Consider the following 26914-nt stretch of genomic DNA (forward strand, 5'->3'; position numbering starts at 1 on the left):
GTCAGACTGAGGGCACCCTAACCCTAATGGCGGGAAGAGGGCACCCCTAGCCCTAATGTCGGAGATAGGGGGGGGGGGGGCCCTAACCCTAATGTCGGAAAGGGGGGACAATAAGCCTAATGGCGGAAAGTGGGTACCCTAACCCTAATGTCGGGCAGGGGGCACCCCAGCCATAATGTCAGACTGAGGGCACCCTAACCCTAATGTCGGGAAGAGGGCACCCCTAGCCCTAATGTCGGAGATAGGGGGGGGGGGGGGCCCTAACCCTAATGTCGGAAAGGGGGGACAATAAGCCTAATGGCGGAAAGTGGGTACCCTAACCCTAATGTCGGGCAGGGGGCACCCCAGCCATAATGTCAGACTGAGGGCACCCTAACCCTAATGGCGGGAAGAGGGCACCCTAGCCCTAATGCCGGGAAGGGGGGGGGGGGGCCCTAACCCTAATGTCGGAAAGGGGGGACAATAAGCCTAATGGCGGAAAGTGGGTACCCTAACCCTAATGTCGGGCAGGGGGCACCCCAGCCATAATGTCAGACTGAGGGCACCCTAACCCTAATGGCGGGAAGAGGGCACCCCTAGCCCTAATGTCGGAGATGGGGGGGGGGGGGGCCCTAACCCTAATGTCGGAAAGGGGGGACAATAAGCCTAATGGCGGAAAGTGGGTACTCTAACCCTAATGTCGGGCAGGGGGCACCCCAGCCATAATGTCAGACTGAGGGCACCCTAACCCTAATGGCGGGAAGAGGGCACCCTAGCCCTAATGCCGGGAAGGGGGGGGGGGGGGCCCTAACCCTAATGTCGGAAAGGGGGGACAATAAGCCTAATGGCGGAAAGTGGGTACCCTAACCCTAATGTCGGGCAGGGGGCACCCCAGCCATAATGTCAGACTGAGGGCACCCTAACCCTAATGGCGGGAAGAGGGCACCCCCTAGCCCTAATGTCGGAGATGGGGGGGGGGGGGCCCTAACCCTAATGTCGGAAAGGGGGGACAATAAGCCTAATGGCGGAAAGTCGGTACCCTAACCCTAATGTCGGGCAGGGGGCACCCCAGCCATAATGTCAGACTGAGGGCAACCCTAACCCTAATGGCGGGAAGAGGGCACCCTAGCCCTAATGCCGGGAAGGGGGGGGGGGGGGCCCTAACCCTAATGTCGGAAAGGGGGGACAATAACCCTAATGGCGGAAAGTGGGTACCCTAACCCTAATGTCGGGCAGGGGGCACCCCAGCCATAATGTCAGACTGAGGGCACCCTAACCCTAATGGCGGGAAGAGGGCACCCCTAGCCCTAATGTCGGAGATAGGGGGGGGGGGGGGGCCCTAACCCTAATGTCGGAAAGGGGGGACAATAAGCCTAATGGCGGAAAGTGGGTACCCTAACCCTAATGTCGGGCAGGGGGCACCCCAGCCATAATGTCAGACTGAGGGCACCCTAACCCTAATGGCGGGAAGAGGGCACCCCTAGCCCTAATGTCGGAGATAGGGGGGGGGGGGGGGCCCTAACCCTAATGGCGGAAAGGGGGGACAATAAGCCTAATGGCGGAAAGTGGGTACCCTAACCCTAATGTCGGGCAGGGGGCACCCCAGCCATAATGTCAGACTGAGGGCACCCTAACCCTAATGGCGGGAAGAGGGCACCCTAGCCCTAATGCCGGGAAGGGGGGGGGGGGGGGGGCCCTAACCCTAATGTCGGAAAGGGGGGACAATAAGCCTAATGGCGGAAAGTGGGTACCCTAACCCTAATGTCGGGCAGGGGGCACCCCAGCCATAATGTCAGACTGAGGGCACCCTAACCCTAATGTCGGGAAGAGGGCACCCCTAGCCCTAATGTCGGAGATAGGGGGGGGGGGGGCCCTAACCCTAATGTCGGAAAGGGGGGACAATAAGCCTAATGGCGGAAAGTGGGTACCCTAACCCTAATGTCGGGCAGGGGGCACCCCAGCCATAATGTCAGACTGAGGGCACCCTAACCCTAATGGCGGGAAGAGGGCACCCAAGCCCTAATGCCGGGAAGGGGGGGGGGGGGCCCTAACCCTAATGTCGGAAAGGGGGGACAATAAGCCTAATGGCGGAAAGTGGGTACCCTAACCCTAATGTCGGGCAGGGGGCACCCCAGCCATAATGTCAGACTGAGGGCACCCTAACCTTAATGGCGGGAAGAGGGCACCCCTAGCCCTAATGTCGGAGATAGGGGGGGGGGGGGCCCTAACCCTAATGTCGGAAAGGGGGGACAATAAGCCTAATGGCGGAAAGTGGGTACCCTAACCCTAATGTCGGGCAGGGGGCACCCCAGCCATAATGTCAGACTGAGGGCACCCTAACCCTAATGGCGGGAAGAGGGCACCCTAGCCCTAATGCCGGGAAGGGGGGGGGGGGGGCCCTAACCCTAATGTCGGAAAGGGGGGACAATAAGCCTAATGGCGGAAAGTGGGTACCCTAACCCTAATGTCGGGCAGGGGGCACCCCAGCCATAATGTCAGACTGAGGGCACCCTAACCCTAATGGCGGGAAGAGGGCACCCCTAGCCCTAATGTCGGAGATAGGGGGGGGGGGGGCCCTAACCCTAATGTCGGAAAGGGGGGACAATAAGCCTAATGGCGGAAAGTGGGTACCCTAACCCTAATGTCGGGCAGGGGGCACCCCAGCCATAATGTCAGACTGAGGGCACCCTAACCCTAATGTCGGGAAGAGGGCACCCCTAGCCCTAATGTCGGAGATGGGGGGGGGGGGGGCCCTAACCCTAATGTCGGAAAGGGGGGACAATAAGCCTAATGGCGGAAAGTGGGTACCCTAACCCTAATGTCGGGCAGGGGGCACCCCAGCCATAATGTCAGACTGAGGGCACCCTAACCCTAATGGCGGGAAGAGGGCACCCTAGCCCTAATGCCGGGAAGGGGGGGGGGGGGCCCCTAACCCTAATGTCGGAAAGGGGGGGACAATAAGCCTAATGGCGGAAAGTGGGTACCCTAACCCTAATGTCGGGCAGGGGGCACCCCAGCCATAATGTCAGACTGAGGGCACCCTAACCCTAATGGCGGGAAGAGGGCACCCCTAGCCCTAATGTCGGAGATAGGGGGGGGGGGGGGGGCCCTAACCCTAATGTCGGAAAGGGGGGACAATAAGCCTAATGGCGGAAAGTGGGTACCCTAACCCTAATGTCGGGCAGGGGGCACCCCAGCCATAATGTCAGACTGAGGGCACCCTAACCCTAATGGCGGGAAGAGGGCACCCTAGCCCTAATGCCGGGAAGGGGGGGGGGGGGGGGCCCTAACCCTAATGTCGGAAAGGGGGGACAATAAGCCTAATGGCGGAAAGTGGGTACCCTAACCCTAATGTCGGGCAGGGGGCACCCCAGCCATAATGTCAGACTGAGGGCACCCTAACCCTAATGTCGGGAAGAGGGCACCCCTAGCCCTAATGTCGGAGATAGGGGGGGGGGGGGGCCCTAACCCTAATGTCGGAAAGGGGGGGACAATAAGCCTAATGGCGGAAAGTGGGTACCCTAACCCTAATGTCGGGCAGGGGGCACCCCAGCCATAATGTCAGACTGAGGGCACCCTAACCCTAATGGCGGGAAGAGGGCACCCCTAGCCCTAATGTCGGAGATAGGGGGGGGGGGGGCCCTAACCCTAATGTCGGAAAGGGGGGACAATAAGCCTAATGGCGGAAAGTGGGTACCCTAACCCTAATGTCGGGCAGGGGGCACCCCAGCCATAATGTCAGACTGAGGGCACCCTAACCCTAATGGCGGGAAGAGGGCACCCCTAGCCCTAATGTCGGAGATGGGGGGGGGGGGGGCCCTAACCCTAATGTCGGAAAGGGGGGACAATAAGCCTAATGGCGGAAAGTGGGTACCCTAACCCTAATGTCGGGCAGGGGGCACCCCAGCCATAATGTCAGACTGAGGGCACCCTAACCCTAATGGCGGGAAGAGGGCACCCTAGCCCTAATGCCGGGAAGGGGGGGGGGGGGCCCTAACCCTAATGTCGGAAAGGGGGGACAATAAGCCCTAATGGCGGAAAGTGGGTACCCTAACCCTAATGTCGGGCAGGGGGCACCCCAGCCATAATGTCAGACTGAGGGCAACCTAACCCTAATGGCGGGAAGAGGGCACCCTAGCCCTAATGCCGGGAAGGGGGGGGGGGGGCCCTAACCCTAATGTCGGAAAGGGGGGGACAATAAGCCTAATGGCGGAAAGTGGGGTACCCTAACCCTAATGTCGGGCAGGGGGCACCCCAGCCATAATGTCAGACTGAGGGCACCCTAACCCTAATGGCGGGAAGAGGGCACCCCTAGCCCTAATGTCGGAGATAGGGGGGGGGGGGGGCCCTAACCCTAATGTCGGAAAGGGGGGACAATAAGCCTAATGGCGGAAAGTGGGTACCCTAACCCTAATGTCGGGCAGGGGGCACCCCAGCCATAATGTCAGACTGAGGGCACCCTAACCCTAATGGCGGGAAGAGGGCACCCTAGCCCTAATGCCGGGAAGGGGGGGGGGAGGCCCTAACCCTAATGTCGGAAAGGGGGGACAATAAGCCTAATGGCGGAAAGTGGGTACCCTAACCCTAATGTCGGGCAGGGGGCACCCCAGCCATAATGTCAGACTGAGGGCACCCTAACCCTAATGGCGGGAAGAGGGCACCCCTAGCCCTAATGTCGGAGATAGGGGGGGGGGGGGGCCCAAACCCTAATGTCGGAAAGGGGGGACAATAAGCCTAATGGCGGAAAGTGGGTACCCTAACCCTAATGTCGGGCAGGGGGCACCCCAGCCATAATGTCAGACTGAGGGCACCCTAACCCTAATGGCGGGAAGAGGGCACCCCTAGCCCTAATGTCGGAGATAGGGGGGGGGGGGGCCCTAACCCTAATGTCGGAAAGGGGGGACAATAAGCCTAATGGCGGAAAGTGGGTACCCTAACCCTAATGTCGGGCAGGGGGCACCCCAGCCATAATGTCAGACTGAGGGCACCCTAACCCTAATGGCGGGAAGAGGGCACCCCTAGCCCTAAAGTCGGAGATAGGGGGGGGGGGGCCCCTAACCCTAATGTCGGAAAGGGGGGACAATAAGCCTAATGGCGGAAAGTGGGTACCCTAACCCTAATGTCGGGCAGGGGGCACCCCAGCCATAATGTCAGACTGAGGGCACCCTAACCCTAATGTCGGGAAGAGGGCACCCCTAGCCCTAATGTCGGAGATAGGGGGGGGGGGGGGGCCCTAACCCTAATGTCGGAAAGGGGGGACAATAAGCCTAATGGCGGAAAGTGGGTACCCTAACCCTAATGTCGGGCAGGGGGCACCCCAGCCATAATGTCAGACTGAGGGCACCCTAACCCTAATGGCGGGAAGAGGGCACCCTAGCCCTAATGCCGGGAAGGGGGGGGGGGGGGGCCCAAACCCTAATGTCGGAAAGGGGGGACAATAAGCCTAATGGCGGAAAGTGGGTACCCTAACCCTAATGTCGGGCAGGGGGCACCCCAGCCATAATGTCAGACTGAGGGCACCCTAACCCTAATGGCGGGAAGAGGGCACCCTAGCCCTAATGTCGGAGATGGGGGGGGGGGGGCCCTAACCCTAATGTCGGAAAGGGGGGACAATAAGCCTAATGGCGGAAAGTGGGTACCCTAACCCTAATGTCGGGCAGGGGGCCCCCCAGCCATAATGTCAGACTGAGGGCACCCTAACCCTAATGGCGGGAAGAGGGCACCCTAGCCCTAATGCCGGGAAGGGGGGGGGGGGGGCCCTAACCCTAATGTCGGAAAGGGGGGACAATAAGCCTAATGGCGGAAAGTGGGTACCCTAACCCTAATGTCGGGCAGGGGGCACCCCAGCCATAATGTCAGACTGAGGGCACCCTAACCCTAATGGCGGGAAGAGGGCACCCTAGCCCTAATGTCGGAGATAGGGGGGGGGGGGGGGCCCTAACCCTAATGTCGGAAAGGGGGGACAATAAGCCTAATGGCGGAAAGTGGGTACCCTAACCCTAATGTCGGGCAGGGGGCACCCCAGCCATAATGTCAGACTGAGGGCACCCTAACCCTAATGGCGGGAAGAGGGCACCCTAGCCCTAATGCCGGGAAGGGGGGGGGGGGGGGCCCTAACCCTAATGTCGGAAAGGGGGGACAATAAGCCAAATGGCGGAAAGTGGGTACCCAAACCCTAATGTCGGGCAGGGGGCACCCCAGCCATAATGTCAGACTGAGGGCACCCTAACCCTAATGGCGGGAAGAGGGCACCCTAGCCCTAATGTCGGAGATAGGGGGGGGGGGGGGCCCTAACCCTAATGTCGGGAAAGGGGGGACAATAAGCCTAATGGCGGAAAGTGGGTACCCTAACCCTAATGTCGGGCAGGGGGCACCCCAGCCATAATGTCAGACTGAGGGCACCCTAACCCTAATGGCGGGAAGAGGGCACCCCTAGCCCTAATGTCGGAGATAGGGGGGGGGGGGGGCCCTAACCCAAATGTCGGAAAGGGGGGACAATAAGCCTAATGGCGGAAAGTGGGTACCCTAACCCTAATGTCGGGCAGGGGGCACCCCAGCCATAATGTCAGACTGAGGGCACCCTAACCCTAATGGCGGGAAGAGGGCACCCCTAGCCCTAATGTCGGAGATAGGGGGGGGGGGGGGCCCTAACCCTAATGTCGGAAAGGGGGGACAATAAGCCTAATGGCGGAAAGTGGGGTACCCTAACCCTAATGTCGGGCAGGGGGCACCCCAGCCATAATGTCAGACTGAGGGCACCCTAACCCTAATGGCGGGAAGAGGGCACCCTAGCCCTAATGCCGGGAAGGGGGGGGGGGGGGGGGCCCTAACCCTAATGTCGGAAAGGGGGGACAATAAGCCTAATGGCGGAAAGTGGGTACCCTAACCCTAATGTCGGGCAGGGGGCACCCCAGCCATAATGTCAGACTGAGGGTACCCTAACCCTAATGTCGGGAAGGACCCCTCCATAAAGCTCCCAGGACCCCCAGGGGAGTATAAACCCCTATAGAGAGCTCCTTACACAGAGCAGGGACTCCAGGGGGGTGTATATGTGCCTGTATAAAGCAACCCAGAGGCCGTACACCCCCCTATACAGCTCCCTATGTACACCAGGGGCCGTACATCCCCCTATACAGCTCCCTATGTACACCAGGGGCCGTACATCCCCTATACAGCTCCCTATGTACACCCGGACCGCACATCCCCCCTGCGGCTGCCAGGACACGACACCGAGCTGGTACCCAGGACGTTTATAGGCCCCATAGAGCCGCGGGTGCTGCGGGCTCCGTGTCCGTGTCCCCCCCCCCATAGCAGCCGGCGGTGCCCCGAGCCCGGGCTGGCGGCCGGCGCGAGGCCCCGGGGCTCGGGGGCACCCCGGGGGTGCTATTGCTTGTCTATGGCTCCCTGCTCGGCCGCGGAGTCCCGGGGCGCAGCCGGTGCCCCCCACGGCGTCTCCCGCAGCACGAACCAGCAGTTACCGGCCCAGAGCAAGAAGCTGAGGAAGCCGAAGAGCTGCGGAGGGAGCGGAGAGGAGCCCGTGGGGCAGCGGACACGGAGCGCAGGGGGCGTGGGGCAGAGGTACCCCCTGTGCCCCGTGTGTCCCGTGTGCCCCGTGCATCCCATTGCAGACCCTGTGCCCCGTGCATCCCATTGCAGCCCCTGTGCCCCGTGCATCCCATTGCACCCCCTGTGCCCCGTGCATCCCATTGCAGACCCTGTGCCCCGTGCATCCCATTGCAGCCCCTGTGCTCCATGCACCTCCTGTGCCCCGTGCATCCCATTGCACCCGCTGTGCCCCGTGCATCCCATTGCACCCCCTGTGCTCCATGCACCTCCTGTGCCCCGTGCATCCCATTGCAGCCCCTGTGCTCCGTGCATCCCATTGCACCCCCTGTGCATGTGTGTACATGTGTGCATGTCCTATGTACCCCACGCATGTGTGTACATGTGCATATATGTCCTATGTACCCCGTGCATGTGTGTGTGTGTACATGTGTGCATGTCCAATATCCCCCATGCATGTCCTATATCCCCCATGCATGTTCTTGCGTGTACACATGCCCTATGTGCCCCATGCCTTTCACACGTGTGTACATGGTCACACACCCCCTATACCCCCAACCCTCACACATGTGCACACGTGTGCACACCCTCACCCCCCCACAAGCCCCACACTCTCCCTCTGCCTTCCCCCATACACACACATGAACACCCTTGCACACATGTTGCCGTCGGTGCTCACCACGGAGATGTTGGCCAGCCCCATAGCCGGGGTGGTACCGGCACCGCACACCACATCGGTGCCCTGGCACACGGCCATGGCTGCCGTCAAGCTGCCAGGCCTCGTGGCTGCCTTCACATCGCTCAGCCCCTTGCCCCACGCAGCCGCCGCCACCAGCCATAGGAAGGCAAAGCAAACGGTGACACAGAAATCCTATGGGATACCGGGATCAGCCGCGGCCCTGATCCCACTCTGCTCCTTAGGGATCCCCATCCCGAGGGATGCGGCTGCCTTACCGCCGATGGGAGCTTCTTGTTCTCGCCATAGAGGGAATGGAAGCGCAGGTACAGCACCAGAGCTGCCATGGTGTAGAGGAAGGAGAAGACCCCCAGGGTCACGAAGAACTCGGCCGGAGCAGAGAAGTCCCCCACGAGGTGCAGGGTGCGGGTGCCCCCCTCGCCCTCGCAGTCTGGCATCTCAAATGGGATCTGGTATAACCTGGGATAACGGGAATGGGACCGGGGGGATGAGTCCCTAAAGAACCGCACTGGGGGGGGTGGAGGGCAGGGACCAGCGCTGGGCCGTGCTCCAGTGTCCCAGCATGGAGCTGGTGGCCAAGGGAAGGGGTTCAAAGTGTGGTTAATGGATGGAGCAGCTCCATCCCTGATGCTCCCAGAGCTCCGGTGCTGGAGCTCCTCAGTTGGACACAGCATCCATAGGACCCATGCAGGTACCAGCACCCAAAGACCCCGCACCCGCTGTGGGTGCCGGGTGGGCCCCGGGGTGGGGGTCCCCGTGCTCGGTGCCCCCTCACCTGAAGGGGTACCCGAACTGGACGGAGATGACGCTCATCTCCTTGGTGTCACCATCGCATCTCACTGTCGCCCCCGTCTCGCCGCTGAAGGAGCCGCAGGCCCCGAAGGCAAAGATAGCGAAGAGCTGCGGGAGGGAAGGAGCGGGTCGGGGGGCCCCACATCACGGGGACCCCCCCCCCCCGGGGTGGGGTGCATCCAATTGGGGGTCCCCCGATGCTCAATGGATGCTCCAGCAAGGACAAGGATCCCCCCATCCCTTCGTTTTAAGCAGGGTGCAAGGCGCTGGAGCAGGATTCCAGCAAAGCAGGAGCATCCCTATGGTGGGATCTATGGGATCATCATCTCCATTGTCCCCTCCTGCCATTCCCCATCCCTCAGCACCAAGGTGGTCTCTCCTCCAGCTGGATTGTGCCAGGAAATCCCCATTCCCAAGCAGTTTTCGGGTCAGAGCCGGGAAGCAGAGCAGCCCTGACACCGAGGGGATGGGCAGTGGGAATGGGAGACGGTGCAAGTGTGGAAGCAGGAATGTTGGCGGCCATCCCGAGGGATTTTCCTCCTGGTCGGGGTGTCTTTGGCACACAGCGGTTGCCAAGTGCCAGCCGGGTGCGAGTATCCAAAGCAGAGAGCATTGGGATCAAAGGACCCCCCCCCCCCCCCTTTGGCACAGCTCCTCCGGGTGGGGGATGCCCAAAGGGGTCCCAGGGCTGAGCCCCCCCTCCCGTGCCTCAGTTTCCTCCCTGCTGGCACCGCAGCGCAGCCCCCCCCGGCTGCACAAATGCCACCATGAAACCCAATCCGGAGCCATTCACGGCACGGCCGGGACGGGGCCGGGGGGCCCTCGGCTCCCCCCATCCCTGGGGTCCCCGCTCCTGGTGCCCGCTGACCCCCAGCACCCCCAAACCCCCCCACCCGCTGCCCCCCGCGCCCATGGCACTGATGGGGACCCGGCACCCCCCTGTCACCGACCACCCCCCCCCCCCCCGGCTAAAGCCACCGGCTCAAGGTCACCGGGGGGGTTGCGTGGCCCCCGCACCCCTCGAGCACCCCGGGGGGGGGGGTAGGGAAGCAATGGGGTACCCCAAATGTGGGGGTGCCGGAGGGGCTGTGCCCGACGGGAGGGTCCTGGGCCGGGATGGGGGGGGAAGCACCGGGGGGGACTCACCCACTCCAGCACCTTGATGAAGCCGAGGGGCTCCAGGAGGCGGCCCCAGCGCACCCCGGTCAGGATGCGGTCCTACGGGGAGAGAGCGACGGGAGCCGGGGCACCGGCGGCACCGGGGCCGCAACGAGGGGGCTGCAGCGGGGAACCGAGGGGGGCTACGGGGGAGCGGCGGGGGGAGCTTCAGGGCACCGAAGGGCTGCACCGGGGGGGGCGGAGGAAGGGGGTCGGGGGCGGCTGCACCGGGGGGACTGCTCGGGGGCACCGGGGGATGCCCCGGGTACGGCCCCGGGGTAGCGAGGGCTGCACAGGGACAGCGGGGACGTGAGCAGGGCCACGGACGGGAGGCAGCCCCGGGCACCGGAGCCCTACCTGGAGCCGGGGCGGTTTGTCACCGGCGGCGGGGACGCCGGGGTCCGACATGGCCGGGCCGGGGGCGGTCGGTGCTGCCTCCGCCGCCCGCTGGCACCGCTCCGCTGTCGGAGCCGCCACCGGGAACCCCACCGCCCCCGGGGCGGGCAGCACCGCCCCGCCCCCGGCAGCGCCCCCGAGGGCCGGGCAGCTCCCGTCGTTGTGTCCGTCCGACCCCCGTTAACCTCCGTGTGCCACCGGGGGGGGCAGCGGGAGGGGATCCCCGCTGTGACCGGTACCGAGGCTGTGTGCTCGGGACCCGGTGCCTGCGGCCGGGGCCGCTCTTGTCCCCCCCCCCCGGGGCCCTCCCGGTACCGGCGCCGGTTCCCCCATGCCGGTACCGCCCCGTCCATCAGCGCCTGGCCCCGCCCACTCCGCATTGACCCCTCCCACTCCACATTGACCCCGCCCCCTGCTCTCTAGCCCCGCCCATTAGCCCACAGTCCCATGACCACGCCCCTCTCCCAACCCCACTCATCCACCCTCCCCTCCCGCCCTCCCGTCTCTCTGATTGGCTGCTCGTCTCGCAGCGCCGCCCAATGAGCGAGCGGCGCGGGCGGAAGCGTGTCGCGGGGGCGGGGCTCCGACAGGAAGCGGTGTGTGCAGACCCCGGTGAGGGCAGCGCCGCGCTCCGGTCCCGGCTCCGGTCCCGCCCCCCCCGCTCCGGTACCACCCCCCCCCACCGCCGCCGCCATGTTCCTGACCCGCTCCGAGTACGACCGGTAAGTGCCCGGCCTGCGGCTGAGTCACGGCCCCGGCCCCGGCCCCGGCCCGGCCGCAGGGCCCGCAGCGCTCAGGCCGCTCCGCTGTCGTCCGCAGGGGGGTGAACACGTTCTCGCCCGAGGGGAGGCTGTTCCAGGTGGAATATGCCATCGAGGCCATCAAGGTACGGAAGCGGCTGCTCGGAGGCCTCCGCCGGGCCTGGTGCCGCGGGGGCGGCCGTGGGGCGCTGGGCTCCCCATAGGGGTCATTGCTGAGCTCCCCCCCCACAGCCAATCCTGTCCCTATGGGGTGAGGAGGCAGAGCCCCAGCCATGGCAATGAGCCCCTCTCTGTGCCCTGACGGGGATGAAGCAGGGCTCAGGCCCAGGAGCTGCTGTGTGCGGGTGCCTCGGGGCCCGTGCAGCGTTCCTGGGCCTGCTCCGGAATGATGGAATTGTGGGATCAGGCATGGAATCCCAGCCTGGTTTGTGTTGGAAGGAGCTTGAAGCTGCTCCAGCTCCAATGGGCAGGGACCCCTTCCACTGGAGCAGCTGCTCCAAGCCCCTGTGTCCAGCCTGGCCTTGAGCACTGCCAGGGATGGGGCAGCCACAGCTTCTCTGGGCACCCTGTGCCAGCGCCTCAGCACCCTCCCAGGGAACAGCTTCTGCCTAAGAGCTCAGCTCAGTCTCCCCTCTCTTGGGCAGGTTCAAGCCATTCCCCTTGGCCTGTCCCTACATCCCTTGTCCCAAGCCCCTCTCCAGCTTTCCTGCAGCCCCTTTAGGCACTGGAGCTGCTCTCAGGTCTCCCCTTCAGGAGCCTTCTCTTGCCCAGGCTGCCCCAGCCCAGCTCTCTCAGCCTGGCTCCAGAGCAGAGCTGCTCCAGCCCTCGCAGCAGCTCCATGGGCTCCTCTTTGAAGTCATCCATCATTCATTGCTTCCCGAGCAACATCAGTTTTGACACCTTAAAGTCCTGTGAATCCTCCTGTGCAAGGCAGAAGTGAACTCTGAAAGCCAGAGAGGAGGATTTCACTGCACAGCCTTACCTCTGACTGCATCCACACCACTCCCTTGGGCTTCTTTCTTCACATTAACACCTTTTCTTCCAAGCATCCCGGTATCCACAATCAGGTTTACCACAGGAACACCAGCACTTGGAGCAGGTACCATTACCAGTGGCCTCATCTCCAGCCTCTACCTTGCTCCCAGCACTGGGAGCTGTGCACAGATCCCAAAGAAGAAGGGATGCTGGATGTGACTGCAGAGGTATTGTTGTGAGAGAAGCTGTGGCTGCCCCATCCCTGGCAGTGCTCAAGGCCAGGTTGGACACAGGAACTTGGAGCAGCTGCTCCAGTGGAAGGGGTCCCTGCCCGTGGCAGGGGTTGGAGCTGGAGGAGCTTTAAGGTCCCTTCCAACCCAAACCATTCCATGCTCTGGGAATGACCACACTTGAATCTTCCCAGTTTCCTTCTCCAAGTCCCAACATTTCAAGTCCGCTGTGCAAAGTGGAGCATCTTATGGCTGGGTTTCTGCCTCCCAAACACATCACCTGCAAGTCACAGTTAGCATTGCACTGCTTCCATGGGGGGGGGGGGATGTGTGATGCTGACCCTGTGGTGCTTTCCAGCTTGGCTCCACAGCCATCGGGATCCAGACCTCGGAGGGAGTGTGCCTGGCTGTGGAGAAGAGGATCACCTCCCCGCTCATGGAGCCCAGCAGCATTGAGAAGATCGTGGAGATCGATTCCCACATAGGTAAGGAGGAGGAAAGGAGCTTTGGGGGCTCCTCTCATACACCCCTCACCCCCCCTTGCCTTTTGGGGCTACTGGTACCAGACTTTGTCTCCTGGGAGCATCAGGAGCTTGGTTTCAGGGCTGGGAATGGGAGTGGGAATGCCGGTTTTCCAGGCTCCAGGCCAGCAGGACATAGTTTGAGGTGCAGGAAGAGGCAGCTGAAGCTGCCCCCCCCCCCCCCCCCCCCCCCCCCCCGGCCTCACTGACCTCCCTCATGAGAGCTCATCCCAAATTTAGCTCTGGATGGCAGAGAATTACTGCAGCAGGTTTGATGTGAAGCCAGGTCCTCATGGAGCACTAATGCCAGCCTGGATCCTGCACCCTGAGGGGGGGCCCACAACGGGCTCATGAGCAGGTGTGGAAAGCAGGATTGCTCCAGAGCACTCGTGTTGGTGCTGATGTGGGGCCTCATCTCCTGCCATGTGCTTGTGCTGCATCCCTAAAGCTGTGGGGCATCAGCTGCCATGGGGGGCACTGAGGAGTTCCCCTTGCAGCTCTTGTTGGGTTCCTCCATCCCAGCCATGGATCCATTGGGATCCATCCTCCTTTCTTTTCCACCAAGCAGCCACGGAGACATCCCTGCTAACCAGTGACATGATCCAGGTTCTCCCTCTCTGCTTCCAGGGTGTGCCATGAGTGGCCTCATAGCTGATGCAAAGACTCTCATCGATAAAGCAAGAGTGGAGACTCAGGTGAGGCTTGGTTCCCTCTCTTAACCCAGCAGCACCAGTCTGGGGGCATCTTGGAAGTCTCTGGAATGGGAAGAGCATCCCAGGGAAGGAGCTGGTGGGGAACGGGGGCTTTGACTTGTATTGGTGATGCTTGTGGCACCTGAACATTCCTCAGTGCCTCAGGTACAGCTCTGTGCTGCAGTAAAGGCTCTTCTGGGAGGTTTCCTACATGTCAGCCCTTTCCCACCCGCTGGAGAACTGGGGTGAAGAGCTCTGACCTTGTGCTTGCCATCCCAAGGGGAGCTGCTCCCATCCTGGCGCTTCCCTCCTGTGGCTGGAGGGGCCAAGAGGAGTTGCCTGTGGCTGCTTCGCATCACTCCAGCCCTTTGTGTGAGCGATCCCGGATGGCTGTGGTTTGGGATGAGGTGTTAAACCCGGATTGTCCTGGATCTCTCCCACAGAATCACTGGTTCACCTACAACGAGACCATGACGGTGGAGAGTGTGACCCAGGCCGTGTCCAACCTGGCCCTGCAGTTTGGGGAGGAGGATGCAGACCCAGGGGCCATGGTGAGGGGCTGGGGGTGCCCTGGCATTGGGGGGGGGGGGGGTCTCTTGCCTCTGCCCTGACCTGCTGCCTCTTCCCTGCTGCAGTCTCGTCCGTTCGGGGTCGCGCTGCTCTTTGGAGGAGTGGATGAGAAGGGACCTCAGCTGTAAGTGATGCTCTCTGCAGCCAGGGCAGCTCTGGGAATGCTAAAGCCTCTCCCAAAGCTTCCTGGGATATCTTTATGGCTTGATTCTGGGATTTCCCATCCCAAACACTTGGGGTTTATCCCGTTAAGGACCAGATGTGTCCATTAATGCTTTTCAGCCCTTCCCTTCAAAGCACAGGGTTGATGCTGACCCCTTGTCTTCCCGGAATCCTTCCTCTTCACCCTGATTCCTGGCTGGGAGGGAGCTGTTGAAGCTCTCCTCATCCCCAGTTTATTCTTACCTTTCCCTAAAGGAGAAGCATTGCCACCAGTAACATAATCCATGGAGCCTGCAGCAGCATTCCTTAGGGAGGTGCTGTAACCCGAACTCCTCCTCCTGTGCTTCAGACCCTGGAAGGGGAATGGCTCAGCAGGGCCAACCCAATAAGGTCTCCCCATGGAGCAGAAGGGAAAACTTGATGGATTATTGACTAAGGGTTTGGGGGAAATCAAGAGGGAAACGGCTCTGCCCTGAGCATGGAGGGCAGTGGCAGGAGTCTGAAGGTCTCCATCCAGGCTCCCAGCACATGACCCTTGGGTGCTCCTCTGGGTGCCTGTGAGGTTTTGAGGGCCCCCCCAAGGCCATGGGGTGTGAGGGAGGAGGCTGCTGCCAGCCCTGTCCTCCCCTGCCTGCCTGGCACTGTGTGGTGCATCCCTGCTGGGCTGGGTTCACCTCCTCCTGTCCCTGCAGGTTCCACATGGATCCATCCGGGACGTTTGTGCAGTGCGATGCCAGAGCCATCGGCTCCGCCTCGGAGGGGGCTCAGAGCTCCCTGCAGGAAGTGTACCACAAGGTAAAGGCTGGAGGAGCTCCCAGAGCCGCTGCCCTCCCTAGGGCTGATGGGGACACCTCTCCTGGTGCTGTGGCCTGGCTGCTGGTGCTGGTGCTGAGCTGCCGGAGGGGAGGATCCCTGCAGTGCACCCAGCAGCTCCCTCTGCTGCTGCTGCAAGGGGAGGGCTGGGTCTGCTCCCGTGGGTGAGTGCAAAGCACGTCAAGGAAGGACTTGGTGCTGTACACACAGAGGGAGGGATGGATGACACAGCCTAGGGAGGGAGGGATGGATGACACAGCCTAGGGAGGGAGGGATGGATGCAGCCTGAAGCGTGAGGAACGAAAGCCAAGTGGTGTTGTCTCAGCACATCCCTTAACCCATTGCATTTGAGCCTTCACAGGGCCACAGTGGCTCCAGTTTGGTGTTAAATGGAGCCTTTTCTTCCCTCCATAAGGAGGGAGCTGCTTGTTCCATGCTTGAGGAGGGTGATGCTCCGAAGACCCCAGCCCAGAACCTCAGTTCTTCATAGCAGAACATCTCCAGTTCTGGGCTCCCTTAACCCTCTGCAAGCACAGATACCATCACTCTCTGCCTGTTGCCCAGCCTCGTCTTCCCCCTCACATAGGGATTTACATGGATAAACCATTAGAGGGAATCCAGCTTTCCAGAACTCCTTGAAAGGGGGGGATAGACAGGAACTGGTGGGGAGAACCAGCCCCTCATGGCCCAATCCTGACCATAGGGTGGTAGTGCCCAGCTGTGAGGCTTGCCAGAGGCATAGTCACCGTGCTGTGGTTGTCACCATGCTGTGGCTGTCACTGTGCTGTGGTTGTCACTGTGCTGTGGTTGTCACCATCCTGCCCCAGCAGCAGCTTTGATCTCTTGTGGATGCTGTCAATAATGTGCTAAGCATTGAAACTTGCTGCCAGGACCAGCTTAAAGGCTTTGGGAGCGCCTTGTCACTGCTGAAGGGACAAGCACTTGATGCCATCACTGAGCCAGGGCTTTGTTTTGCAGTCTATGACACTGAAAGAAGCCATCAAATCTTCCCTGGTCATCCTGAAACAAGTAATGGAGGAGAAGCTGAATGCAACCAACATTGAGGTGACTGGGACTGGGGTGTGGGGCAGGCACTGGGGAGGTCTTGGCTTCCTCACTGCGCAGCCAGTGCCTCAGGGGTGTCTTGGAGAGCACAGAGGAGGGTCTGCATCAGAGCCTGGAGGGACAGGCCAAGGGGAATGGCTTGAACCTGCCCAAGAGAGGGGAGACTGAGCTGAGCTCTGAGGCAGAAGCTGTTCCCTGGGAGGGTGCTGAGGCGCTGGCACAGGGTGCCCAGAGAAGCTGTGGCTGCCCCATCCCTGGCAGTGCTCAAGGCCAGGTTGGACACAGGGCCTTGGAGCAGCTGCTCCAGTGGAAGGGGTCCCTGCCTGTGGCAGGGGTTGGAGCTGGAGGAGCTTTAAGGTCCCTTCCAACCCATTGCAGGACCCTTATGAACGTGCTGAGGAGCAGCTCAGGCTTGGAGCTCTCTGGTGCAGGCTGTGGCTTGGAGCCCTCTGACCTTAGAGCCCTGTGGTGCCGCTCGGCTGTTTCCTCCCCAGCTTTGGCCATTCCCTTTCCCCTGCTCCTTGTAACACAAGAAGCAATGGGAATTCTGCAGCTTCTGGACTTGCTATATTGAGTCCTGAGTCAGGGCCAACAATGTGCTGGGCAGGAGCCCCGCTGAGGTGAAGCCTTGGGCAGGAACGTGCTGCCCCTCATCCCCTTTGCCTACATTCAGCTGAGCTCAGCCTGTCCTGAGCCCTCTGGCTCTGCACATCCCCACTGGTGCTGTGGAACCTGGTCCCTGCAGCCCTGCTCCTCATCAGCAATGCTCCTTTATAAGGCAGGGAAGGTAAAACCCCTTCGGTTTGCTGGTGGTAGTGGCTGGATGATGAGCAAGGCTGCAGGATAGAGTTTGCTTCTATTCCAGGCAGGTTATGAGCCACTGGACGGTGCCAGCTCGTGGCATTCCAGCTCCTGAGCTGCTCTGCTCCCATTCCTTCCCTCTGAGCGCTGGAAACCTGTTCCCCACACAGCCTCAATGTGGGCCCCTCATCCCATGCTGCTGTGGGGACCCTTCCTGACTGCAGGACCCAGCTTCCTTTGGGTGGGATGGACACTGGGAACCTGGATCTGCTCCCAGCTCCATCCTGCCCAGCCCCAGGGCTCTGCAGCACAGAGCACAGGAGCATGTACAGTATCCTGATGTCATGGCCCTGTTTAACAGGGCTTAACTGTGCCCTTCCCATGGTGAGGAATCATCTCGGGGTTGGGGATGAGAATGCTGAGGTGTAAAAGGTCCCATTGAGCTGGAAACCTGGAAGGAGCTGCTTTGCTTGGTGGCAAGTACAAGTATGTGGTGCTCTGGAGTATTTATTCCTGGGGGAGGGCTCCATTTGGAAGCCAAGTGTGGTCACAGGAGAGTTAAATCCATTGGAAGCAGAAGCCAGGAGCTTCCATGTGATGCCTCTCAATGAGTTACTTCCCTCGGAGGGGATGGTTGAGTAAAGCTCTTGTAGGGCCCTGCTGCTCCTGCTCTAGGGCTGCAGCAGCACATGGGGGTCTGAGTGAGGTTGTGATGAGCTTCTCCTCCTCACCCAGCACCCCTCGTGCTCCCTTGGCTATCACAAAGGGCAGGATGTGTCCCCTTGCTTGGTCACTGCAGAAGAGGCCTCCGCTGAGGCCCATGGGGAGCTGCATCCCCTCCTCTTCCCCATGCTGCTCCTATGAGGAGCCTGACTCAATTCAAAGCTATTTGTGCAGCCAGCAGCTATTTTGGGGCATCCCGGAGCGTGTTCCAGGCTGGAATGCTGCTGCTGGGCCGGCAGCAGGGACAGCTGCTGCCTGCTCCCTGCTTTAACCCCTTGCTCCTTCCCTTCAGCTCGCCACGGTGGAGCCCGGGATGAAGTTCCACATGTACACGAAGGAGGAGCTGGAAGAGGTCATCAAGGATATCTGAAGAGGAAGAAGACTCCCCCCAAGGTTCATTCCCCCCCCCGCAATCCAAGTGACCTGAGTGGATTCCGCTCCCTGGGATCTCTTTGCTGGGGCTGCTCTGCAGAGAAGGCTCTGGAGGGTTTTTTACTGTTCCTGTACATACCCAATGTCTGTAAGGAGAGGGAAGGACAATAAAGCCTTTTGTTACTCTGCCCTGGGCTGTTGGGAGCGGTGGGAGCTGAAATCAGGGCATCATCTCTGCCCAAAGCAGGGCCAAGTCTCCCTCTCGTGGTGGCTTCACGTGAGCTCAGCCGGGTTTGGAGCAGTTTGGTGCATCCCCCCTTGTCCTGCTCCCATGGGTTTTGTCCATAAGGCTTGAGCTGGAGCTTGACTCCTTCCCAGGGCAGAGATCCATAACCGGGCTTGGGATTTGCTTGGGAATACCCATACCCCTGATAGAGCTGAGCCCACCAGGGCTGGGGTTAGTGGTGCAGCCCCTTGCCTGTCACCTGCTGCAGGTCCTGCTCAGGTTTGAGGGCACTTGTGTTTGGATTGGAAACTGCTGCTCATCCACTTGAGTGTGGTGGTTTTGTTTCTTGTTCCCCAGCATTATCCTTGGAACAGCATCAGAGAACTGAAGGGAGAAGGGAATAAGCTGGGATTTGAGTTATGGAATGGGTTGGGTTGAAGGGATCTGAACGCTCATCCAGTTCCATTGTGGCAGGGACACCTTCCACTGGAGCAGGAGCCAAATGCTCACAGCAAACACTTGTACCCACCAGCCTCTCCCTGTTACCTCCTCATGACTCCCTCTCTTGCTGTTGCCAGATGGATGTGGGAAGGGAACCTGGGTCTTCCCGGCTGGATCAGCCCTTGGATAACCTCAGTTCTTCCCTCCTCTCCCATTCCTGCTGTGAGTTTCCCCTCTTTGCATTAACAAATCAAGGACACAAGCTGGAGCTTGCGGATGTCATGGTCCAGGTTGACCACACAACCCTTACCTACAGGTGGTAAAGGTCACCCATACCCCGTGGATGGGCTCTACCCTTCCCTGGCATCCTTATCGGCTCTGCCCATGGCCCTGTGCCTAATTCCTGCCGTGGATCTGAGGTGTGGAAGCTCGTCTGGCTGGAACATCCAGCAGGTCCAGGCCACCACCCAGCACCAGGCACCTCCTGCTTCATCCCCACAGCCACCCTTGGTCCCAGCCCTGCTCTGAAGCCTTGGCTCACCTCAGGGCCCTGTTGGGGTCCCTTTGGGATGGGGTGACCCTGCTGCTGCTCCGGCTTTGTTTGTGTCCTCAGCCACACAAAAGCTCTTTATTCCCGGTCCCGGTGGCAGCATCCCATAGAACCGGCTCTTTGGGACGGGAAAATCCAGGCTTTGTGTTCCTTATCTGATCCCTCCCTGCACGGGGAGAGCCTCGGCTCCCGGCCCGCATGGACACTGGGGAACGGGCTGGGGGGCCTGACCCACACCGAGCATCACCGGGCACCGCAGCCCCCGGCTCTGCCGGTACCGGCTGCCCGAACTGGGGCAGCCAGGCCTGTCTGCAGCCAATCAGAAAATCGCTTCGCTCCCTCCCCTCGCCGCTCCACCAATCAGAAAGCTGTCGCTAGGTAGATTAGAGCGCCGGGTCAAAAGGGAGAGAGGGCGGGCTCGCCTCTGCCGTATCAACCAATCAGAGCAGGAGAAGGGCTGTGATTGACACGCCGTGGTACAGGGGGCGTGTCTCTGCCGAGAGCGGCGTCTCCCACAGCCAACCAGCGCCCGGGGGCGCGGCGAGGGGGCGGGGCTCAGCTCCGCGAGCCACCAATGGGGAGCGAGGGGCGGGCAGCGGCGGCAGGACGGGAGAGCGGGGCGGCGGCGGCGCCATGGGCCCGCGGGGGGCTGCGGCCTTCACCGTGCTGCTGGCGGCGGCCATGGCGGCGGGGCCGGGGCTGCGGGGCCGGCACCGGAACCCCCGCGGCGGCTCCGGGGCCCCGGCGGGCGCCGAGGCCTGCACCGGCCTCAGGGGGGTCCCGGCCGCCCTCGGCAACAACACACACCAGGTGAGGCAGCGGGGAGGGGCCTGGAGAGCCGGGGGGGCAGGAACCCCCTCCTGTGGGGTGGGAACAGACACCCCCAGACCCCCCGTCCCATCCCGGATCCTATGGGATGGGCACACACACACCCCCTAGACCCTTCCCATCCCGGATCCTATGGGATGGGCACAGACACCCCCAGACCCCCCCTCCCATCCCGGATCCTATGGGATGGGCACAGACACCCCCATACCCCCATTCCCATCCCGGATCCTATGGGATGGGCACAGACACCCCCATACCCCCATTCCCATCCCGGATCCTATGGGATGGGCGCAGACACCCCCATACCCCATTCCCATCCCGGATCCTATGGGATGGGCACAGACACCCCCCCATACCCCCTTCCCATCCCGGATCCCACGGGATGCACACCCCCGGTAAGGGCAGTACGTGGTGTACTCACGGACACCGCGGCGCTGGCGCCGTTCCCGGGATCAGGATCGGGATCAGGATCAGGGCGGGCTCCGGTTACCGGTTACACCAACACCGACTTCTTTCCCCTCCTCCCCCCCCCTTTTCCCTTCCTTTCTCTCTCAGTGCATCTTCGATGATCTCAGCAGCTCCGTGTCCCTGTCCTGGGTCGGTGACAGCACTGGGGTGAGCACTGTGGGTCCAGGGTCGGGGGGGGGGGGGTCCCCACTTCCATAGGGAACAATGGGAAGTGGATGGGGTGACCTGTCCCCATCCTGCCCATTCCAGGTGATCCTGAGCTTCGGGCAATCCAAACTGTACCGGAGGTGAGTGGGACCCTATGGAGGGGTGTGAGCAGCTAACCCTAACCCTAACCCCCCCCCATTCCCTGCTCCTGCTTCCCATCGTGTGCTCCCTGCCTTCCAGTGAGGACTATGGGAAAACCTTCGTGGACATCTCCGGCCTCATCAACAACACCTACATCCGCACCGAGTTCGGGGTGGCCATTGGGCCGGGCAGCTCCGGGAAGGTGGGAATGGGATGGGAATGGTGGGAGTGGGAAAGGTGGGGATGGGAAAGGTGGGGATGGGATGGGAATGGTGGGAATGGAGATGGGAATGGTGGGAATGGGAGAGGTGGGAGTGGGAAAGGTGGGGATGGGGATGGGAAGGGTGGGGATGGGAAAGGTGGGAGTGGGGATGGGTAAGGTGGGAATGGGGATGGGAAAGATGGGGATGAGAAAGGTGGGAATGGGGATCGGAAATGTAGGGATGGGAAAGGTGGGAGTGGGGATGGGAAGGGTGGGGATGGGAAGGGTGGGGCTGGGTGGTTGGGTCCCCATACCCCATGGCCATGGCTCCCCCCACAGGTGATCCTGACAGGGGATGTCTCCGTCGGGAGCCGCGGGAGCCGCATCTTCCGCTCCATGGATTTTGCCAGGAATTTCATCCAGACGGATCTGCCCTTCCAGCCTCTGGTGCAGCTCAGCTACAGCCCACGGGACCCTGACTGCCTGCTGGCGCTCAGCACCGAGGTGAGCCAGGATGGGGCCACTTCCATAGGGATGCTGGGCCTGGAGGGTGCCCGGCTGGGAATGGGCTTGGAAGGCCAGAGATGGGGATGTGGCTTTGGGGGGGGTTCACCCAAATCCCTTTCCCCATCCCCAGAACGGGCTCTGGATCTCCAGGGACTTCGGGCACAAATGGGTCCTGATCCACAGAGCCGTGTGCTTGGCCAAGTGGTGAGTGAGGGACCCCCCCCCCCCCATCCCTGTATCCCAGTGCTCCCAGTGCCACATCCCTTCTTCCCTTCCCGTCCTTCCCTTCCCAGGGGCCCGGATGGCACCATCTTCTTCACCACCTTCCTGAACAACTCCTGCAGTAAGTCCTGCCCATGCCTGGAGTCAGCACTGGGTGGGATGTGTTGGGATACTGGGGAGGATGTGTCGGGATACAGGGAGGGATGTGTTGGTATACAGGGAGGGATGTGTCGGGATATGGGGGGGACGTAGCCCCGGTGGTGGCTCCTGAAGCTGGAGGCATCTCCAGGCTCTTCCATCCTTGTCCCTTCTCCTCAAGAAGCTGACTTGGGCTTCCTGGAGCTCAAGAAGACCTCGGACTTGGGCTCCTCCTTCAAGGTCATCGGCACCAGGATCTATTCCTTCGGCCTCGGGGGTCGCTTCCTCTTCGCCTCCGTTCTGACAGAGCAGGTCCTTGTCCCCCCCCCGCTGCCAGAGCCTTCATCCCGGTGAGGATGAGTGAGGCTGACGCTGCTGCCGTCCCCCAGGGCACCACGAGGCGCATCCACGTCTCCCTGGACCAGGGGGAGAGCTGGAACATGGCCCAGCTGCCATCCGTGGGGCACGAGCAGTTCTACTCCATCCTGGCTGCCAACGACGACCTGGTCTTCATGCATGTGGATGAGCCGGGGGGTGAGCACCGGGATACCAGGAGCTGCTCCCATAGGGATACCAGGAGCTGCTCCCATTGGGATACCGGGAGCTGCTCCCACAGGGATACCGGGAGCTGCTCCCATAGGGATGTGGGGCTCACTGCATTGGAGCATCCCCATTGAGCAGCTCCTTGCTGGGGCAGGGCCTGTGGCCTTCAGGGGTTCCTCCTCTTCCTCCACCACCCCCCGGTCCCCCCGTCCTTCAGCCTTACCCCTGTGTCCCTGCCCTAGACACCGGCTTCGGCACCATCTACACCTCGGATGACCGCGGCATCGTCTACTCCAAGTCCCTGGAGCGACACCTTTACACCACCACCGGAGGGGAGACTGACTTCACCAACATCACCTCCCTGCGCGGCATCTTCATCACCAGCGTCCTCTCCGAGGGTGGGTGCAGCCCTGGGGCTGCGGCAGGACCGGGATGGGGGATGCTGGGATGCTCCTGACCCCTTCTCCTGCCCCCCAATGCAGACAACTCCATCCAGTCCGTGATCACCTTTGACCGGGGGGGGCAGTGGGTGCCCCTGCGCAAGCCCAAGAACACCTCGTGTGACTCCACAGCCCAGAGCAGGGATGAGGTGAGCCTGGGGCCTGGCCCTATGGATGCTGCTGTGGGGCCCTCGGGGGTCCCCTGCCTCAGGGATGGGGGGATGCAGCCCACGCCTCCCAGCAGAGATGCTGAGGGTGTGGGGCACACCATGGGATGTGGGGCATACTGTGGGGCTGCAGGTACACCATGAATATGTGGTTCACACCACGGGGCTGTGGATCACGCCATGGGATGTGGATCACACCATGGGGCTGTGGATCCCTCCATGGGGCTGTGGATCCCTCCATGGGATGTGGATCCCTCCATGGGGCTGTGGATCCCTCCATGGGGCTGTGGATCACACCATGGGATGTGGATCACACCATGGGATGTGGGTCACACCATGGGCTGTGGATCCCTTCATGGGGCTGTGCATCCCTCCATGGGGCTGTGGATCACACCATGGGATGTGGGTCACACCATGGGATGTGGGTCACACCATGGAGCTGCCGGACAAGCTGTGATCAGGCTGGGGGAGCCCTGGGGTCGCTCCCCGAGTCCCCTGCGGTCCCTGTGGCCACGTTCTCCTCTCTCCTGCAGTGCAGCCTCCACATCCATGCATCCTACAGCATCTCCCAGAAGCTCAACGTGCCCATGGCTCCGCTCTCGGAGCCCAACGCCGTCGGCATCGTCATCGCTCACGGTACCCACAGCACCGGGACAGGGATGGGGACCCCAGAGCCCCGTCCTGGCCCCACAGTGACCCCATGTCCCCACAGGCAGTGTGGGGGGGGCCATCTCGGTGATGACCCCCGACGTGTACATCTCGGACGATGGGGGCTACACGTGGGCCCGGATGCTGGAGGGGCCTCACCATTATTCCATCCTGGATTCAGGCGGCCTCATCGTGGCCGTGGAGCACAGCAGCCAACCCATCAACACCATTGAGTAACTGGGGGCTCTGTGGGCAGGGGGGTGCTCTTGGAGGACCCCCCGGTGCTGAGCGCATCCCATGCCCGCAGGTTCTCCACGGACGAGGGGCAGTGCTGGTACCGGTACCAGTTCTCCAGTGAGCCCCTGTTCTTCACGGGGCTGGCGTCGGAGCCTGGCGCCCGCTCCATGACTGTCAGTGTCTGGGGCTTCCGGGGCAGCTTCTTCTTCCGCAAGTGGGTCTCGTACACCATTGACTTCAGCCAGCTGCTGAGCAGGGCCTGTGAGTGCTGCTGGGGACGGGGTCAGGGCCTGGGTCCCATCCTGGTGCTGAGCTCGGTGCCCGCAGGTGAGGACAAGGACTACACCATCTGGCTGGCACACTCCAGCGCTCCCGGTGATCCCGGTGACGGCTGCATCCTGGGCTACAAGGAGCAGTACCGGAGGCTGCGCAAGTCCTCGCTCTGCCGCAACGGCCGCGACTACGTGGTCAGCAAGCAGCCGTCCGTGTGCCCCTGCACGCTGCAGGACTTCCTCTGGTGGGCTCCACAACAGCCTCATCCAGGCATCATCCCATCCTGGCATCATCCCATCCTGGCATCATCCCATCCCAGCATCATCCCATCCCTGCATCATCCCATCCCAGCATCATCCCATCCCAGCATCATCCCATCCCAGCATCATCCCATCCGGGCATCATCCCATCCCTGCATCATCCCATCCCTGCGTTGTCCCATCCCAGCATCATCCCATCCCGGCATCATCCCATCCCTGCATCATCCCATCCTGGCATCATCCCATCACGGCATCATCCCATCCCTGCATCATCCCATCCCAGCATCATCCCATCCCAGCATCATCCCATCCCTGCATCATCCCATCCTGGCATCATCCCATCCCAGCATCATCCCATCCTGGCATCATCCCATCCCGGCATCATCCCATCCCTGCATCATCCCATCCTGGCATCCTCCCATCCCAGCATCATCCCATCCCTGCATCATCCCATCCTTGCATAATCCCACCTCTAACATCTTCCCACCTCCCACCATTATCCACCTCTCCGATGTCTTCCCATTCCCTCCGCAACTCTTCCCACTTCCAGCATCATCCACCTTCACATCTTCCCACCTCCCCATGTGTCTTCCTATCCCTTCCCAACATCTTCCCATCACCCCCTATCCTTTCCCACCCCATCTCTCATCTCCCATCCCCATTTCGCACCAGCATCCTCCTCCTTTCCCCCCCACGTGCCCCCCGGGGGGGTCTCATCCCCTTTCCCCCTCTTCCCGCAGTGACTTCGGGTACTACCGCCCCGAGAACCACTCGGAGTGTGTGGAGCAGCCGGAGCTCAAGGGCCACGACCTGGAATTCTGCCTCTACGGGCGCCGGGAGCTGCTCAGGACCAGCGGGTACCACACGGCCCCATTGGGGACAGAGCCGGTCCCATCCCCAGCATCCCATAGGATGCTCCTCTGGGAGGTCCATCCTAACCCTAACCCTGCAGGTACCGCAAGATCCCAGGGGATAAGTGCTCCGGAGGGGAGAGCCCATCCCGGCAAGAGACGGACATGAAGAAGAAGTGCACCAGTAACCTGCTGAGCCCCAGTCCGCTGGTGGGTGCCCCCATCATGGGGATGGATGGGATGTGGGGGGTGCACTGTGGGTCACGGTGCCCCCCCCATTCCCGCAGGCCGCCCCCCATAGCCCCACAGCCGCTGTCCTGGCCGTGGGCACCGCGCTGCTCCTGACCGTGGCCATCGCTGTGCTCCTGGTCAAGAAATACGTGTGTGGGGGCAGGTGAGCGCTATGGGGGGGTCCTTGTGTGTGTCCCCCATGGGGGGGGGGCTCCTGCCTTCACCCCCCCCCGTGCCCCATAGGTTCCTGGTGCAGCGCTACTCGGTGCTGCAGCAGCACGCGGAGGCCAATGATGCTGAGACCATCGATGTGCTGGGCCCCCCCGGGCCCCCCAAGCCTGGGTACCACGATGACTCCGATGAGGTGAGCCCCCCCCCCCCATCCCCACCTCCATAGGGGTCTATGGGGGGGTCCTCTCTAAGGGGGGCACCCCAATGGGTGACGGATCCGTATCCCAACCCCTCCAGGATCTCTTGGAATAGCAGCACTGATGCTGAGGACACAGAGATGCTGCCACAGGCAGGACCCCCCCCGCTCCATCCTGGGGGGGGGATGCTCTTTATTGTCCCCTTCTCTGGGCTATTTTATGTCATAGGAACTGCCCCCCCAGCAGTATCCACAAGGGGGGGGCTGGGGATGAGCTTTGGGGTGTCCCCACAGCTTCCCCAAGCAATGCTGCCATGGGGTGCCCCCTGCTTTGGGGTGTGGGTCCCCATGGGGGGGGGTCACGGTTTGGGCCCCCCCCAAGCTCACAGTGGCCAAGGGAAACGCAGCAATAAGGAATTGAAGCTTGAAGCAGGGAGGGGCTGGGGGGGGCCCGATCCTGGGGGGGGGGGGGGGGCAGAGGCTCCTGACACTGGATCCATCCTTTATTGGGGGGGTCACCCCACAACCCCCCCCCCCCCACCTCCCACCCATCCTCTGGGGGGGCTTCTGTGACACCCCCCCCATATTGGGCAATGGGGGCTCAGCTCTGTCCCATAGCTATCGCGATAGGGCCGCGTGTCATGATATAGACTGGGCCCCCCCCCCATAACACCCCCCCCAAGTGCTGGTGGGTTTTGGGGGGGGGGGGGCGGCACCTTTTGCATGTGCTTCAACACGGGGCTGCCAGCCCTAAGTC

At 61.8% G+C, this 26914-nt stretch overlaps 3 protein-coding genes across 3 annotated transcripts; 2 read left to right on the forward strand and 1 right to left on the reverse strand.

The window, feature by feature from the left end:
• Positions 1 to 7362: 7362 nt before the first annotated feature.
• Positions 7363 to 10597, reverse strand: SYPL2 (synaptophysin like 2). Its single transcript, XM_034069887.1, has 6 exons — positions 10547 to 10597; positions 10178 to 10249; positions 9015 to 9139; positions 8497 to 8698; positions 8222 to 8413; positions 7363 to 7491 (listed from the first exon to the last, which is right to left on the reverse strand). Exons 1-6 carry the CDS (start codon positions 10595 to 10597, stop codon positions 7363 to 7365), a joined length of 771 nt encoding a protein of 256 aa, XP_033925778.1.
• Positions 10598 to 11195: 598 nt separating this feature from the next.
• On the forward strand, positions 11196 to 18458 carry PSMA5 (proteasome 20S subunit alpha 5). Its single transcript, XM_034069860.1, has 9 exons — positions 11196 to 11307; positions 11405 to 11471; positions 12910 to 13036; positions 13700 to 13767; positions 14208 to 14315; positions 14400 to 14458; positions 15189 to 15291; positions 16288 to 16374; positions 18191 to 18458. The coding sequence occupies exons 1-9, from the start codon at positions 11279 to 11281 to the stop codon at positions 18266 to 18268; spliced, it is 726 nt and encodes a 241-aa protein (XP_033925751.1). The 5' UTR covers positions 11196 to 11278; the 3' UTR covers positions 18269 to 18458.
• Positions 18459 to 20120: 1662 nt separating this feature from the next.
• SORT1 (sortilin 1) lies at positions 20121 to 26600 on the forward strand. The gene is made up of 20 exons (XM_034069861.1): positions 20121 to 20297; positions 20871 to 20930; positions 21033 to 21070; positions 21171 to 21273; positions 21613 to 21777; positions 21911 to 21984; positions 22074 to 22123; positions 22322 to 22452; positions 22530 to 22674; positions 22926 to 23081; positions 23166 to 23272; positions 23824 to 23926; positions 24003 to 24171; positions 24246 to 24436; positions 24503 to 24692; positions 25449 to 25565; positions 25661 to 25769; positions 25847 to 25953; positions 26034 to 26154; positions 26259 to 26600. Exons 1-20 carry the CDS (start codon positions 20121 to 20123, stop codon positions 26271 to 26273), a joined length of 2328 nt encoding a protein of 775 aa, XP_033925752.1. The 3' UTR covers positions 26274 to 26600.
• Positions 26601 to 26914: the final 314 nt, after the last annotated feature.

This window comes from Melopsittacus undulatus, chromosome 16 (assembly GCF_012275295.1).
Source record: "Melopsittacus undulatus isolate bMelUnd1 chromosome 16, bMelUnd1.mat.Z, whole genome shotgun sequence".
NCBI lineage: Eukaryota > Metazoa > Chordata > Aves > Psittaciformes > Psittaculidae > Melopsittacus > Melopsittacus undulatus.